The sequence below is a fragment of the Corapipo altera genome, unplaced genomic scaffold, assembly GCF_003945725.1.
Source record: "Corapipo altera isolate COAL_440 unplaced genomic scaffold, ASM394572v1 80, whole genome shotgun sequence".
NCBI classification, from domain to species: Eukaryota; Metazoa; Chordata; class Aves; order Passeriformes; family Pipridae; genus Corapipo; species Corapipo altera.
This window is the reverse complement of record NW_020885025.1, coordinates 73,087-89,947: the sequence shown is the minus strand read 5'-3', so window position 1 is coordinate 89,947 and position 16,861 is coordinate 73,087. Positions and strand designations below refer to the sequence as shown.

General features: G+C 56.0%; 1 protein-coding gene across 11 annotated transcripts in view; it reads right to left on the bottom strand.

Moving 5' to 3' along the window:
- Window positions 1-8,814: 8,814 nt before the first annotated feature.
- The window catches only part of ARHGEF10L (Rho guanine nucleotide exchange factor 10 like), a 29,223-nt gene continuing 21,176 nt past the window's right edge, over window positions 8,815-16,861 (bottom strand). For 7 of the 11 annotated variants that reach the window (XM_027668018.1, XM_027668020.1, XM_027668025.1 and 4 more), the window contains 10 exons: window positions 16,633-16,733; window positions 15,705-15,826; window positions 15,186-15,272; window positions 14,848-15,074; window positions 14,610-14,764; window positions 13,094-13,239; window positions 11,741-11,915; window positions 10,327-10,449; window positions 9,740-10,226; window positions 8,815-9,704 (listed from right to left, as the gene is read on the bottom strand). In XM_027668018.1, coding sequence (XP_027523819.1) covers window positions 9,671-9,704; window positions 9,740-10,226; window positions 10,327-10,449; window positions 11,741-11,915; window positions 13,094-13,239; window positions 14,610-14,764; window positions 14,848-15,074; window positions 15,186-15,272; window positions 15,705-15,826; window positions 16,633-16,733 — 1,657 coding nt within the window. In that variant the 3' untranslated portion in view covers window positions 8,815-9,670. Of the gene's footprint in view, window positions 10,227-10,326; window positions 10,450-10,473; window positions 10,629-11,740; window positions 11,916-13,093; window positions 13,240-14,609; window positions 14,765-14,847; window positions 15,075-15,185; window positions 15,273-15,704; window positions 15,827-16,632; window positions 16,734-16,861 lie in introns of those variants that run through there. The other 4 variants (XM_027668021.1, XM_027668023.1, XM_027668022.1 and 1 more) reach the window with 3 other exon arrangements.

Here is a 16,861-nt window from a genome sequence, read left to right as displayed (position 1 = left end):
CAGAGCTTTGCATCCTTTGCATCAGCACCAGATGGAAAAGTAACTCCACCACCGGCACTCCCAGGGGACAATGATGTCCAACCCGAGGAGGAACAGCAGCAGATTGACTCTTATTAAAGTCCCAAGCGCCGGAGACACAGCTTCGATGAGCTGGGCCGGGGTCAGTGGCAGCAGCAGGAATTAGACTGGGAAATTCCCCAGGTTTTCCTCCTCCTCACATGTTCCCAGAGCTCCCAGAGCTGGGGGAGCTGGGGGACCCTGTTACCAGCTGGGAGAGGCTTGGTTTGGGTGCATTTAACACCTCAAATCCAGATTTTTGGGGTTGCGAGCCCAGCAAGTGGAGTTGTCTCTCCCCAGCTCAGCTCTCCAGCCTGACCGGTCCCGGTACAACAAGGGCCGTGACCCCCAAGAAACCCCGGGAATGGGCCCAGGAGGGACGCGATGGAGCCTCCTGCCCCTCCCCAGACACTCTGCACCCTCTGGCTGAGCCCCCAGGACCCTGCTGGGGTCACACCTCTCCCAGTACAGACCAGTGAGAGCTGTGCTGAAGGCAATGGGTGACCTCCCCCTCCCTGTTGCCCCCCTTCCCATTCCCAAAGCTCCACCTGCAGCAAAGCTCCCCAAAATCAGCAGCTTCTTCCCAGCTCCCCCAACTTCTCTTGGCACCCTGAACTGGCAGAGCCCTTTTCCCGGGAATAGCAGCGTGGGGAGGTGCAGCCCCTGCAGACAATGGTGCCTGATTGAGGCAGCTGCCTCACAACCCACTCTGGGCAGGGAAAACTCTTCCCGGCAGCTCCAGCTCCCCTGGAACAAGATGGGAAGCACCTCCTGTCCATCTTCCCTGTCCGTGTCCCCAGCAGCAGGTGGGTGTGGCAGGACGGTGTTCCCATGGAGCAGCAGGAGCAGGACAAGCCTCAGGCTCCTCCCTGCATCCCTGCTTGTGGCCTGCAATTCCCAGGAGAGCGTGGGGAGCTGGGGCTGCGTCCGGGCTGAGCTGGGGGGGAGCAGGGCAGGCCCCTCCTCGGTGGGGAGTGGAAAGCCTGGGAAGAACTTTCCCCATTCCCCAGGACAGGAACACTCAGCTAAGAGCCAAGGAAGAGCTTTGGAGCTGCTTCTCCCGGCTTGGAGAAACCACTGGATCAGGCACCAAAATGATGGGAATGGGGACACTGCCATCATCCCCATCACCCCCAGCCCTCCCTGAGGATGCAAAACACCCATTCCTTTGGACTGGAGAGCCAGGGGAACAACCCCCCAGTGCCCGGGATGGGAACTCATTCCCGGCCCTGCACCCGGGGCTGCACTTCCCAAACCTCAAACCGATGGGAGGGGCAATTAGTGGGGGTCAAGGGCTCTGAGTTAAGGAGACCTGGGAAGGCTTTGAGAGGAGGAGGAGCCCCCAGGAGTCGTTATTGTCACCCCCCAGTGATGGGGGGCAATTAAGGGGAGGGGTCATTTGGGGGGGAGTCATTAAGGGGGCGTTTGAGTGGGCTCATTAAAGGGTGCTGGGAGCACCGGGAGGGGGCTGATGGTGGTGTGGGTGATTCTGGGCATCTGACTGGGCAAACGGGGGTTACTGGGAGCACTGGGAGGGACTGATGTTATCAGTCTGGGTGATACTGGCCATCTGCCCAGGGAAACTGGGAGCCCTGGGAGGGACAGGAGGGGGCTGGTAGTGTCGGTCTGGGTGATACTGGGCACCTGACTGGGGAAGCTGGAGTTACTGGGAGTGACAGGGGGTGCTCTGGGAGCACTGGGAGGGGGCACCGGGAGCCCTGGGAGGGACAGGAGGGGGCTGATGGTGTCGGTCTGGGTGATCCTGGGCATCTGCCTGGGGAAACTGGGAGCACTGGGACTGGCGGGGGGGCACTGGGAGGGAGCTGGTTCTTCCCAGAGCCCTCCTGGCTCAGCCTTTGATTTCCAGACGGGGCCGCCCTGGGCTCGTGCGTGGGAACCAGCTCGTGCCATTCCCGGGATGCCATTCCCGATGCCATTCCCGGGACGTGGAGCTCCCTGTTTGTCGGGAACAGGAACACGGGCGGGCTGAGGCGTCAGAAGCCTTTAAGCGCCGTTTAACGGCCCCTCGGCTGGGCGAGCACCCCTCTCCAAGGGCAATTAAACCCGGTCCTTGGCCCCCGTTCAGTCAGGAGCGAGGCTTGGCCTAAAATTCACCTGATGACCCACATTCCCAGCATGGCCGGGCCCGGGAGCACTGCGGGGTGGGGATAGGAAAACTCAGCTCAGAGAGCAGGGAAAACCTCTTTTTTAGGATAATTGAAGCCCTTGGTGCTGTATCACCCCCTGGGGCTGCAGTTCACCCAGTGCAACCCATCGATCCCAAGGCTTAGAGTTAGGTTTAGAGTTAGGTTTAGAGTTAGGTTTAGAGTTAGGTTTAGGGTTAGGTTTAGGGACAAAAGCCATGGGAGCGCTGGAGTGAGGCCAAAGCAGGGTGGAATATCCCTGAGGATCATCTGGGAATGTCACAGAGACTTTGGCATCTTTATTTATTGGGAAGAAATCAGGGTTGTTCCCCCTGGGCTTACAAAGAATGGGGGTTATTAAACACAATCCCCAACCCTGGAACCCCCAGTTAAGTCAAGAGCGACGGGTGGCCTAAAATTCTCCCAATGACCCAAATTCCCAGCACTGTAGGGTGGGAATTGGAGAGGCAGCTCTACCCTTGTAACCAAACCCAGCTCAGAGAGCAGAAAAACCTCTTTTTTAGGATAATTGAAGCCCCTGGGGCTGAATCACCCCCTGGGGCTGCAATTCATCCAACACAACCCATCAATCCCAAGGATGAGGCCACAGCAGGGTGGAATATCCCTGAGGAGGAGCCAAGGTGGTCATGGGGGCTTTGGCATCTTTATTTATCAAGGAGAAATGAGGGCTGCTCCCCCCCCTCCTCCAGGGATTCAGAGGAAGAGGAGTCGGAAACCGAAATCCTGCTCGAAGGGCACCGAGCCAGCAGGAAAAACAAACCCATCCAAGATGTGTGAAGAGGGCAATCACGGCTCTTCTGCAGCCCAAATTGTTGGTTTAGCAAATTACTTTGGAACGTGTGCTTTGACATTTCTGGAGTGTTTTCCTTCCCTTCCGCCCGGCTCAAGGTGACTGTTCCCAGCACTCGGCCAGGAGCAAAGCAGGAGCTTTGGAGTTTGGCTTCTCCTGGCTGGGAGAAGCAGCTGGATCAGGTACCAGAAATGATGGGAACGGGGATGACCCCATCACCCTCCTCACCTCCCTCCCTCCCTTGGGATACCTGTGGGGCTGCGAGGCCACCGTTCCCTGGGATGGGAACACTCAGCCAAGAGCCAAAGGAGAGCTTTGCCTCCCCCTGGCTTGGAGAAACGGCTGGATCAGGCACCAAAACTGATGGGAACAGGGACAACACCATCACCCCCAGCATCTCCATCCCTCCCTCAGAGGCACGTGGGGCTGCAAACCTCCATCCCTGGGCCAGGAACACTTGGCCAAGAGCCAAAGGAAATTTGCCTTTGGGAAGCACCTGGGTCAGACACCAAAACTGATGGGAATAGGGACAACACCATCACCCCCAGCATCTCCAGCCCTCGCCAAGGATGCAAAACACCCATTCCTTAGGACTGGAGAGCCAGGGGAACAACCCCCCAGTGTCCGGGATGGGAACTCATTCCCGGCCCTGCACCCGAGGCTGCACTTCCCAAACCTCAAACCAATTGAGACCCTTCCAGCTCGGGAGGGGCAGTTAGTGGGGGTCAAGGGCTCTAAATTAATTACTGCTAAGTGGAAACTCCTGAGGTGCCAGGGGAGGTGGTGCAGGGGCTGCTCCTCCAAAGCCTCGGTCCCGGCAGGATCACCCGGGAGCAGAGGTTGGGATTGTCCCACTTCTCCAACATCAGTCACTTCATTAACCTCTGAATACAGTCACTGCAATTAGCAGCTGGGTTTTATTTTCCCTGGAAAATGGGGGGAAACCCCAGGATTCGGTGCCCGGAGCCCCCCATCTCCACCTGTGCCTCTGCCGCGGTGAATCCGTGTGACAGCTGTGCTGGGCCCGAGCCCAGACTCAGTTCCAGGCTTCACAAGAGCTGGTTTCGCCTGCCCCGCTCCTCTCTGCTGCCGGGTTTGATGTGTGTCGCTCAGCAGCTCCCCAGAGGCAGCGCCTGGAGGGAAGGCTCTGAGTGAACACGGATTTCTGGAGGGTTTTATCCGCGTTACTCTCCGTGCCGGAGTCGCCGAGCTGAGCTTTGATTCCGAAAGCCGCAACCTGGTGGGTCATTGGCTCCTGCTTCCTTTGGAAACGGGAGACAAAGGGGCCGCAGGGGATGTTTTGTGTCTCAAACTCAGCCGCGCCGGCTCCGGGCGATGCCCGAGGCTGGTTCGGTGCTCGTGGGTACGAGGAGATCACAATCCCGGCTCCAGCTGTTCTTGGCCTTGACTTAACCCCCACAGCCGGGAAAAAAGCTGGAGGGAGCTCCAAAGGTGTCGAGCGAAGCTCCGGGTCACCCCTCTGCAGCCTCGGCAGAGCTGGGACTTGTGAAAACGGGATCTTCCTCTCAAAGCCAGCCTCTGCTTTTGCTCCTTCCATCCCCAGATCACTCCTAGTACCCCAAAATTTCTCCTTCCACCCCCAAATTCCTCCTTGCGGTTTCCCAGGGAGCAGTTATTTACCTCCCCACTGGGTGGGGTGGTGGTGGGGGGGGAACTCCTCACTGCCCATGAGGAGATAATTAAAAACGAGAAATCTTGCCTTAAGCAGCCCTTGGAGATGTCCCAGGGAGGGCAAAGACAAGATTTGGTTGTCACAAACACCTTAAAATTCCAATAAATCTCTTTGGAGGGGGCTGGTAGATCAGCAGGGAAGGTGGGTTGAAGTTTTCCAAACTTTCCAAGAGCTTATTATCCCTTTTTTCCCCCCTCCTTCCTGTTCCCTTTTGGGTTAAACTCCCGAATTCCTGCCTGGATTGAGCCCGACGTGCTTTTCCAGCCCCAGTAAAGAAATGCCGGAGGTGCAGCCAAGGGAAATGGGGCATTTGGGGCAGAATGTGGCTCTTTGGGAGGAGCAAAGCCCGGCTCAAGGAGGAGGATAAAACCAGTTTTGAGGCAATTGGAGCTCACTGAGAGGGGCTGAGCTCCCCTCCGGTTAACCCAGTCACCAAACCCGGACTGGGGATGTTCCCAGGCTTTTGCAAACTCCTGAGCTGCCAAAATTCCTCCTAAATTCAGGGTGGGACCCCCAAACTTCCCGCCCCTCCCAGTCCCTCTTCCCAATCCGAATCCTCACCCCCCAGCCTCGCTGCACTGATGCCGTTGCAGCGTCTTTGCCCTTCAGCACCTGCAGAGGTGAGAAAATCAAGGTGTAGAGGCAGAAATTGCTCCCTGTCGCTGCTCAATCCCAAAGAATAAACAGCATTCCAGGGAATTCCAGCATTCCTAGGCAAGCTGCCACCCAATTGCCTCTGCTGGAAAACCGGGAAGCAACGTGGAGATGCCCCGGGCAGGGAAAACCCTCCCTTAAGCATCCAACAGCATCAGGATTATTCCCTGCTTTCCCTTGGGTTTAATTCTTCGAAAAAATTTCCTTTGGAGGAATTAAGAGGGCTCAAATATTCCCTATTATCCGCGGAAAGTTGACTCCATCCCGCCACTCTCCCCGTCCCACCCCTGCTTTGTTTTGTTTCCTGAGAATTTTCCCGCTGCATCCTGGGCACGGCTGGAATTTCACAGCAGCACGTGCGCGGGGAAACAAGCCGGAGCTGCAGCTGGATTTTGAACTATCCCGTTTTTTTTCCTGGCTGCAGGGTTCCAACGGGAGGAAGCACCCACCCACCTGCGGTGGGCTCTGCACCTTGACACCTGCCCTTCCAAGGGATTCCTGGGAACATCCAGCCACCCTCCCGGGGCACCACGTTTTGCTTCCAGCTCGTTTGGAGCACGGAGGGGTTGGAAAAGCGTCTCCCATCCCAAGGTTTTGGCCATTTCCCCGCCGGGGGAGCGGCCGAGGAGCTGCAGCCGCTCCAGGGAAAGGGGGTGAGGAGGATCCGTGCGTCCAGCCCCAATGCCAGGGAAGGGCTGGGAAGGGAAATGAGATTGAAGGGATGAAGGGACGCCTGTGGAGCTCCCAAAGGTGCGGCATCCCGGGAGCCCCAAGGGGCAGGAGCATCCCAGTCCCCGAAAGCCCCTCCGGAGACCCAGAGCGGTTCGTTCCTCACCTCGACCCCCACCGATCCCGCCCAGCTGACCTGGGAAAGGAGGATTATTCCCAGGATTTGGGGGATTCCCCTTCCAAGTAGCCCCAAACACCTGGTCAGGCTGGCAGGGGAGGCCAGAACCTCATTGAAGAGCCACTTTTGCTGGAGATGGAGCCGCTCTCCCCTCGGATCCATCACCCCCTCGCCAGGGTTTTATTTCCGGTAATAACTCCTGGAAAATCCTCCCCAGATGGGAATTTTATTGGGATCATCACTGCAGTCTGAGTTATGGGGCTGTGACCCCTCAAGGGAGCTGGGCCAGGGTGGAAATCAGGGATCCTGCAACTTTCCTGACCTGTTTTTATGGGATTGAGGACAAGGGAGAGGGGAGAAAATGTCATTGATCTCATCCAGGCCAGCTCCTATTCCAGGAGAAATAAGAAAAAAAGGACATTTAATTGTTTTTTCCTAATTAAACTCCTCTTTCTGAGCTTTTCCACCTGGGAATGACAATTCCCTCGTTTCTTATGGCCATAGAACATCTATCTTTCCATATATACAGGAGGAGGTGGTGCTACATAAACCCTTCTAGTGCTGCTTTACACATGGAACCACTCCTCAATCCCACTTTTTTTGGGGGGATTCCCATGCAAACCACCCAAATTCCCATTTTTTCCATGGGGAATACACGTGTGAGGATGCCCTTAGCACTGGGATGGCCACAGATCCTGATTCAAGGAGGGGTTTAGGGCTGGTTCCTGGAGGATTTGCATTAAATTTGGGGAATTCTGGAGGAATAGATCCCAAATGTGGATTTTCCATGAAAATACATAATTATGGATAATTACATCTCCAGAAATAGATATTAAATCTAAGTATAAATTATATAAACGTATAAAATCTCAATTGTCTGCTGGCTCCAGGTTCCCTGCCCTGAGGATGAGGGAGAGGGAGGGATAAAAAGCACCCCAGGACGAATTTCTTCTCTAATTAAGGTTTAATTGGTGCAAAGAGAGCCTTGAAAATTGTACCTCCAAAAACAAAGGGATGGGGAAAAGTGGAGCCTCTCCTGTGCTGGAACCTGGGAAAGGGGCATGAAAAAAGCGGAAAATTAATAAAATAAATGGAAATAGAAGGGATTTGAAGAGCAAGGATGGATTTAAATCCCTAAATTATTCCAGTGCCTTGAAGGGGGAAATATCACCTTTAACTGGGTGGCACCCACTGAGCAGGGAGGGAAACAGCCCAAGGGACTCCAAGGAAAACATTTATGGCTCAGGGATGGTTTGTAAAGGGTTTCCTTGGAAGTCAAGGTTGTTCCCATCCCATCTGGCAGCCATGGATTGGGTTTGATGGAATCATTTCCACCCTCTGGCTGCTGCTTCCATAGGATTTAATAACCCACCGATTTCAGAAAGAGCCTCAGTGCATCCCATCTGGAGTCCCTAAAATTGGGTTTCTGATGTTCCTGTAACTCATTAAACTCCCGGACTGGGGTTCCAGAGAGCCCTGCAATAAACACAAACGTGTATTTAATGCTGTCATTCCAAGCATGGGAAGTCCCTGCCAGGCCCTGGAAATCCAGCTGCTTTTCCCACAGGTCCTTGCAGTGACAAAGCTGCAAAGGAAAAGAGGGAGAACAGGTGGGAAAATCCAGGAGCTCCCTCCCACCCTCCCCTTGGCACCGCCGGGCTCGTGCTCCTTCCTCTGGGGCATCTCCAGGGCCAGGCTGGAGAATTCCCACCCTCAGAGCTGCTCCACAGGGAGAAAACTTCAGCAGGGAGGGCAAAGGAATCCCAGGCCAGCCCAGCCCAGCTCCAGTGGATGAGCCAGCGCTCCAGAGCCGCGGTGCCGGACAATCCCAGTGCTGCAGAGCAGGAGCTGTTGGACAATCCCAGCTCTCCAGAGCAGGAGCTGTTGGACAATCCCAGCTCTCCAGAGCAGGAGCTGTTGGACAATCCCAGCGCTGCAGAGCAGGAGCTGTTGGACAATTCCAGCTCTCCAGAGCGGGAGCTGTTGGACAATTCCAGCGCTGCAGAGCAGGAGCTGTTGGACAATTCCAGCTCTCCAGAGTAGGAGCTGTTGGACAATCCTGGCTTTCCGGAGTGGGAGCCGCCGGCCCATTTCAGGGCTGAGCGCTCGGGAATTTTGATCTGATAATTGTGATGCTACAAATGAAAATCAAATTGGAGGCACTTAAAGGGTTGGGTCATAAATTGATTTAAGTCCTTGGACAAGTTTCCACCTCGCTGGCCTTGGATTTCTGCGAGGATGGAGCCGTGCCTGAGGAACGGGGGATGGGGCACATCCTTCTGGGGATATTCCCTCCATCCCACACCATTCCTGAGGGGGAAAAGGGTGTTTTGGAGCTTCCTGTTGATTTCTGAGGATGTGCAGCTCCAAGGGGGTGGATCAGAATCCCAGAATCCCAGGGTTTGGACCAGGAGGGACCTCAAACCTCATCCCATCCCACCCCCTGCCATGGACAGGGACACCTTCCACCAGCCCAGGTTGCTCCAAGCCCCGTCCAACCTGGCCTTGGACACTTCCAGGGAAGTGGAACCCCTTGGGATGTTCCCACCAAACCAAGGCAAGGAACGTTTGCACCCGAAGCCGGAGTTACAGAACTGCACAAAACATGCCGATTCCTAAGGGATTTATTTCCACACTCCCCCCATTTCCTTTCCTTGGAAGCCAAGCGTCCTCAGCTCCCAAAACCGGGGGGTTTCGTACCAAAGAGCCTCAAGTCACAGTCCAGAAGAAGTGGTTATTCCAGGCAAAACCTGCTGGGAGCTGCCACCCCCATTCCTGGAGCTCCCAGTGTCCCAATATATACAGATTCCTACTTTGTACAGGTCATAATATACAACATATTTATATATATATAAATGGATAGAGGGAGGTACTCACACACAGACACACGGACACCTCAGGCCGGGAGCAGCCCCCCCCACAGCCTGCAGGGAGGGCGCCGCTCCCACTGCCCGGAATTCCCACTTTCCATGCAAACAGCTGGTTTTCAGGGAAGAAACTCCCCGTTTTTTCAGTTTTTTCCTCCTTATAAAAATAACGGGTGATGCACCCGGGGCAGGGCCACCCCCGGCAGCTGTTGGGTGGCTTGAGGTAGGTGCCGGGTTGGTGGTGAATCCCGGGAATGCTGCAGCAGCAACTGGAGCTGCCAGAGGAGCAGCACAGGGAGGAATCCTGGGATCTGCCAGATGAGCAAGGTGGGGAGAATCCTGGGAAGGCTGCAGCATCCACAGGATCTGCCAGATGAGCAGGGTTGGGGGGAATCCCAGGAATGCCACAGCATTGGTGGGATCTGCCAGGGGAGCAGGGTGGGGAGAGAATCCCAGGAATGCTGCAGCATCAACGGGATCTGCCAGATGAGCAGGATGGCGGGAAATCCCGGGATCTGCCAGATGAGCAAGATGGGGGGGAATCCTGGGATCTGCCAGATGAGTAGGGTGAGGGAGGGTCCCGGGAATGCTGAAACATTAGTGGGCGAGTGAGGAATCCCGGGAATGCCAGGTGATCAGGGAGAGCTGGGATCCCGGGAATGCTACAGCGCCAGCGGGAGTTGCCAGATGAGCAGGGAGCTGTCGCCGTTGCCCCCCCTGTCCCTGTGCGGGCCGTCCCCGCGGAAGTTGCGGTACCCGCGGCCCCCGGACACGATGGCCACGGAGGAGATCTCCTTGCGGGGGGTGTCGCGGGCGCAGGGCCGGCTCCTCACCCACACGTCGGGGTCGTCGGCCAGCTCGTAGATGGACCCGTCCTCCTCGGCGTGTGCCGGCGTTCCCGGCGGGGATTCCCGCACGGAGAGCAGCTGCCCGGGCAGGTGGGCCGTGGAGCGCAGCCGGTACTGCAGCAGGATCCCTTTCTTCCTCAGCTCCCGCGGGGGAGGCCCCTCCAGCTCCGGGCCTTTCTCCTCCTCGCCCCCCTCCTCCTCCTCGTCCCGGTCGCCCCGGAGGATGTCGGGGGCCAACGTGCTCAGAGCCACCGCCAGGAACTCCACGGGGCCGCCGTGGCCGTTGAGGGACACCATGCCCTTCCCTGCGGGAGAACGCGGGGATGTGGCTCCAGCCGAGCCTGGGAACGGGGGATTCCCGGGCAGGGAAGGGAATCCCCCGGGCAGGGAAGGGCCGGGGCTCACCGGTGATCTTGGGGATCCCCTCCAGGCGGGGCACAGGCAGCAGCACGATGATGCCCTGGTCGGTGCCCACCCATAGCGAGCCCTGGCAGATGAGCAGGCTGGTGACACGCACGTGCTTGTGACCTGGGCAGGGGAGACAGAGAGGAGCGGGGAGAACTCCACATCAAACTCCCAAAGAATCCAGCACCGCAGGAGATTTTACGCAGAACATCCTCTGGAAGCCCCCAAACCCAGGATGATGCCCAGGCTGGAGCCCCCCCAGAGCGAGCCCTGGCAGAGGTGACACAGATGTGGGTTTTGATCTGTGGAAGCAGAAAGAAAAAAGAGGCTGAGGGATAATTTCACATCAAACTCCTGAAAAACCCGTCACCGGTGGATTTTTTGCCTCTGGAAGCCCCCAGAACCAAAGCAGCACCTTCCCTCCATGGCAGGGAAAGGGCTAAAAATCTACATAAATAAAAAGGAGAGCGGGGAAAAAAAAGAGAAAAGTGAGACTTCTAATGGGAAGTGAATATTTTATGGGCAGGACTTAGCGCTGCACGACGTCCGACTCGGAGCAGCAATAAATCCACGGAGATGCAACTCCGGGTTCCTCCAGAAGGATTTTATTAATGACCTGCCAACTTAAAAAGGATGAAGGAGCACAAGTTCAAAAATGCATTAATCCCCACCACTCGCTCGTCCAGGAAGAAAAGGAAGTGATGAATACTGGAACATGCCCTAAAAAAGCGGGAAAAAAATGGAGCCAAAGGGATTTACAGGAGGATCCTCGGGACCAACGACAGGATCATGGAGCTCCCGGGGGAACAGGGGACAGCCCAAGGGGGGCAGGGACACAGGGATGGGAATGGGATGGGGGGAAATGGGGAAAAGGGGTGCACAGGGCAATGGGGGGGTGCATGGATGTGGGAATGGGGCAAGGATGGGAGGGAAGGGATGGGGGGAAAAGGGATGGGAGGGACAGGGATGGGGCACAGGGACGGGAACAGGGACGGGAACAGGGATGGAACACATGTGCAGGGATGGATCACATGGACAAGGTGCACACATGGATATGCAAAGCTGGGATTCATGGATACACAAACAGGGGCACAGACCAGCTCCACCTCTGCAACCCGTGAGCAGAGCCCAGAGCTCCAGAGCCTCATCCAGCACCCTGTTCCTCCCCAGTCCCTCTGGAGAGCAGGGAACCAACCCCAAAGAGCACAAAATTAATTTGTTCATTTCACGGAAAGAAGAAAACACAGATTTGAAAATTCTAAAAAGTTGTAAGTATTGAGACTGATTTGGGGAAAGTCAGACTTTGGCATTTTAAATATAACAATAAATTTTAACAAGTAGTTGTTTTAACAAGGAGTTGCCAGGGCAATGCCCCCGGGCACTGCCAGAGCAGCCAGGGGGGCTCAGGGCTCACCTGGGAGCACGAAGGTGGTCCTGGTGGCGACGTTGATCTCCTGCAGGTGCTCCAGGGTCTCGGTGTGGAAGAGGCGGATGGAGGAGCCCGAGGCAAAGGCCATCCAGACCCCACTGCCCGCCTTCACCATGTGGGTCACACTGGCCTCGGCCTCGGGGTGGGCCTCGAAGGTTTGCTGGGGGGAAGCCCAGAAGGAAATCAAAGGGGGACTCCCCAAAAGTGCTGCCAGCTCAGGCTCTCTCCAGGAGCTTCTTTGGGGCTCCAAAGCTGCACAGGGAGGGGCCAGAGCGACCCTGAGTTCCCTTTCCTCCTCAGCAGCTCCAGCTCTGGAGAGCACCCAGGAACCAGCCCGTCTGCAAACCTTTCTGGGGTTTTTTTGGATGGTAACACAGCCTTTCCCACCCCTCCAGGGTTTTTGTCCTTCTCTGAAAGATTCACTTCCCAGACCAAATACATCTGCAAAATCCATTTCAATACAGGGTGAGACCCTACTGCTTCCTCCAACCCCAAAAACCAGCCAGGAGAGGCTCAGCCTCCCTGCCCCAGGATCCTTGGGAATCATGGATTGGGCCATCTGCTTCCCAAACTCCCCACTGGAGCATTTCCCTGTCAGACATGAGATGCAGGAAAAGCACCTTCCTGGCATCAAAACCCATCCCTGCTGCAGCCTGGCCTTTAAAATTTACTTTACAGTGAGAAAAGAGGAGCTGGGGTTGATCCCCTTCCCACAGAAGGGGCACAAAGCAACTCCCAAAAAACCTTTCCCAAGACAGGAGCGAATAGAGATTTTCAGGTGATCTCCCCATATTCCCCACCCTCCCTGGGATCCATTCCCTGCTGGTTTATTCCCAGACCAAGACCCTATTCCACGGCACTATTTACACCACCCCGTAGCAACCCCCACCCCTATTTTTTTTCCCCTTCTTCTGCAAAAAAAAATTCCCCTCCTGTCATAAATAAAGAGGGAGCCTGGAAAGGAATCCAGTCCCCAATGCATAATTCATGTCCATCAGCACCCTCGGGCTGGATTTATGACAGCTGATACATGCAAACCGAGTTGGGGCACTAAATGTGGAAATGAAGGTGGGAGAAAAGGTGTTTTTTAAAGCAAAAAGTGACTCTGCAGCATTCCCTGGTTATGGAGCTGCAGGAGGGGGCTCAGCACCTCCCTCCTGTGATCCAGCACGGGAGGGAAGGGAGCAAAAATGAGGGAAAGCAGCAGGAAAAGGCTGGTTTGGGCAGTGCAGGGCAGGGATGGGCCTGGGCAGAGGGATCAGCTGGGGCTCCAACCCCACCCCGGAGCTCTGACCGTTCCCAAGGGATGCAGATCCCAGATCCTGGGGATGCTCCTACCTGGGCCCGGAGGGTGGTGGCATCAAGGACTGTGACCTGGTTAGCACAGCTGGCCCACAGGGTCTCCTCCAGGGTCAGCAGGGCTCGCACGGGGCCGGTGCCCACGGGCAGGCGGGTGGGCTGTGCTGCCGGGTCCCAGAGCCCCCCTGGAGCACAGGGATGGGATCAGGGGGAGCACCAGGAAAATCAGCTTTGTGTAGAGCTGAATGCCCCCAAAATGTGGGCTGGGGTCACTGGGGACCCCTCACACCTCCAAGGATCTCAATTCCACAATCCAAAGGCCAAAGGGGGGATTATTCCCCCCGTTCCAACCCCTCCAAATTCCCTTTGCTCCTGTGCAGCTTTGGAGCAGGGAACAACTGCCCACCTGCAGCACTCAGGCATGTTCCTTGTTGGAAAAGCCAAAAATCCCCCTTTTTCCCATTTATTTGCTCTTCAAGTGACACTCCAGGGCCATTCTGGAGTGTCCCTGTGAACAGCATCCAACGTGGATTTGGATGAGTCCACCACCAGCAGCTTCAATACATAATCACTCTCCTTTTTTTTTTATTTCCAATGCTTTCTTTTTTAACTCAAACCCTAAGATCTGATGGATAAAAGAGCCCTTTGGATCCTCCAACCTCTTCTCCCATCAGCAGGGGTTTGCAACTGATTCCTCTTTCAGTAAATCCTCATTTCAGCTCTTTCAAGGAAGCTTTTGCCTTCCAAAAAACCAGGGATAAGATTAAAAACTCCACCCTGCAGCCCTGCCAGCAGCTTGCTGCCATCACTGTGCATTTACACAATCAAAATTCAATTAAAAGTGACTTTAATTGGCTCCCAGGGTTTCTGTAATTTGGGAAAGGGGATGTGCAGCACCCAAAAATGCAATTTAAGGGGTTTAGTGGCTCTAGGTTGACTTGGGTGCTGCTCCCAGCAGGTTCTTGGAGAAAACAAGGCAGTTTGTCCAAAAATAGGCCAAGTTCCACATTATTTGAGGCTCTTTCCTACCCTCTAGTGATGAAAAATAGGTATTTACCCAGGCAAGCAGTCGTTGGGGAGGGATGGAAGCTCAGCCTGAGCCAGAACCAGGGCAAACCAACCCAAACTCAAGCTGCTAAAGGAAAGAGTCTCTGCGTGGGTGGGGGTTGGAGGGGACCAGCTCCATTTATAGCACCAAAAAGGTGATTTTTGGAAGGCAAAAGCTCCAAATCCTCACACATCCCATTGTCAGGCCCTTCCTGCAGCCCCCAAGCTGCCCTCTGAACCCCTCAAGCAGGATCATTTCCCACCTGTTCTCCCCCCAGAACGAATCCCTCTTGCCTCCAGCGAAAAGCCCTTTCCTTGCCCAGGGCTGCGAGGGGAAGGTTGAAATTTTGGGGAGGAAAAAAATGACAAATGGGAGGAAAAAAATGACAAATGGCTATTTCAGTGGCCAGCATATTTTGCTGGTGTGAGAACCTCCCAATTCCATGAAGAACTTTCTCATTCCATGGGGGTTTTTTAGGAGGTTTCCCCCAAACAAGCGGGTCCTCACCGTTGCTCCGGGGGTAGGCGACCACGGACCCGTCCTGCAGTCCCGCGAACAGGAACTCGGGGCTGTGCCTCAGGCACAGGATGGGCTGCATTCCCGGGCTCCTGCAGCTCAGCAGGCACGGCGTCCCCGTGTCCACGCTCCCATAGACCAGGATGCTGGGGAGGGAAGGGGTGGCAGCTGCAGGAGACCACACTGCTGCTCAGGGTGTTTGGGCTGGCAGCGGGAGTGGGGGGCTCACCTGCCGTCCTGCAGCCCCAGGCACACGGTGGGATGAGGGGCTGGGGGGGGCTGCTCGCCGGCTCGGGGTTCCTGGCAGCCGGGGGCATCCCCCTCCTCGGGCTCTGGGATGTATTCCATGCACAGCACCGGGGAGGCCACCGGGAAGGACTTGACGGTGCGCGGCACGGCGCGGTTCAGGGAGAAGATCTCCACCTGCCCCCCCGCGCCCTCCTGGCCACCCCCCACCTGGGGGGACACACGGCGGGGTCAACGCCCGCCACGATCCCACGGGGGATCTGTTGGGGACACGATGCCCCAAAGCCAGGGGGTTTGGCCCCGTTTTGGGGGGTGGCTCACCCAGAGGTAGCCCTGCGGCAGAGACGTGCTGACGGCGGAGAAGCCCAGCAGGGAGGACTGCACGGGATTGTGAACTGCGGCTCCGAGCTGGGGACAGAGCAGGGCAACACCCCAAAATTAGCCCAGCACGGGCAGGACAGCGGCAGACACCCCAAAATCGAGGGTCCAGCCACAGCCCCACTGGTATTTCCAGCATTCCAGGGGGGGCTGCACCAATTCTGCCCTCACAACCAACTCGGGACACACTGTGGGATTTCTGCCTTTTCCCCCCAAAAGGATGGAGAGAAAGGGGCGATGGAGAACCCAAATTACCCCAACACAGGCAGGATAGCAGCGGACACCCTGAAATTTGGGATCCAGCCACAGTCCTGCTGCTATTCCCAGCTTTCCAGGGTAGGCTGCACCATTCTGTGCCCTTGAGACCGACTTGGGACGCCCCGTCTGGCCCCCCCCACTGTGGGATCCTGGCCTTTCCTCCCCAGAATGGGGGATGGAGAAGATGTTGCTCGTGGCTCTCACCTGCAGATCAAGGGCTTTCGAGGAGAAGGCTGGCATGTGGCAGGAGAGGATGGGGCACCAGAACGGGGCTTTGCTCTTCTTGTCTTCATCGGGACAGAGCCAGCCCGGCTGGTTCTCCTCCCCTGCAGAAAGACAAGGAGCTCAAGGGTCACCAAGACCCCAAGGAGACCCCAGAATTTATAACTGGAGGTGCAAGGCTCTTGCCTCCAACCCCAAACCACCATTACCCATGGACTTGGGATACACCTCACCCCGTGCTCCCAATTATTGCAGCGCACGGCCAAGGAACCACCTCCAGCAGCAGCAAAAAAGTCCCAAAAATCAGATACAGAAGGGCAAATAAACACCCCTGATGTGTTTCTTCACATCAGGCTTTAATGTGTTTTCATTTCTAACTCATGGATACAGGATTATCCTCCAGGATAAAAAAAAAGGGAAAACAAAACACAAACTGTTAAAAAACAAGAGACTCATAAATTATTCCAGCCCAGGGGGATCTGAGCACTCAAGCAGAATTTTAAATTCTTTTTATTTTCTTCTGTTAAACTTATTTTTGCTGCTGCAGTGGCTGAGGGAGTTATAGAGGAATAGGGATTGGGAAGGGGCAGGAGGCTTCTCCCTTCCTCATTCATCCCATTCCATGGAAAATGGGTCAGCCCTGACACCGCTGCCACGAGAGCCGACGGAAATCCATCCCTTTGTGACTCCAGCCCAGAGATCCCACCCAAGAGCAGCAAATCCCAAAGCATTTGGGGTTGGAACTCCCCATTCCCACCATGTCCAGCATGCAAATCTCCAAGATGTTCTCCATCACCTTACTCCCAAAGTTTCCCCCCCACTCCACCCCGTTTGGGTTGGGATGCTCCGAGCGATGCCAACCCCTCTCCGCTCCCAAGCCTGGCTTTTCCAAGGAATGCTGGTGACTCACTGAGGCCTATCTTGGCCAGGTGCAGGCGGTTCACCCAGGAGATCTTACTCAGGGGGCTGGGGGTGATGAACACAACCATGACGCTGATGGGGCGGCCGGACCTGTGCGGGCACAGACCCCCAGGTGGGTCCTCGGCCCCTCGGGGTGGAAGGAGCCCCCCGGGGACCCCACACTCATGAGAGGAGCCCCCAGGACCCCACACTCATGAGAGGAGCCCCCAGGACCCCAC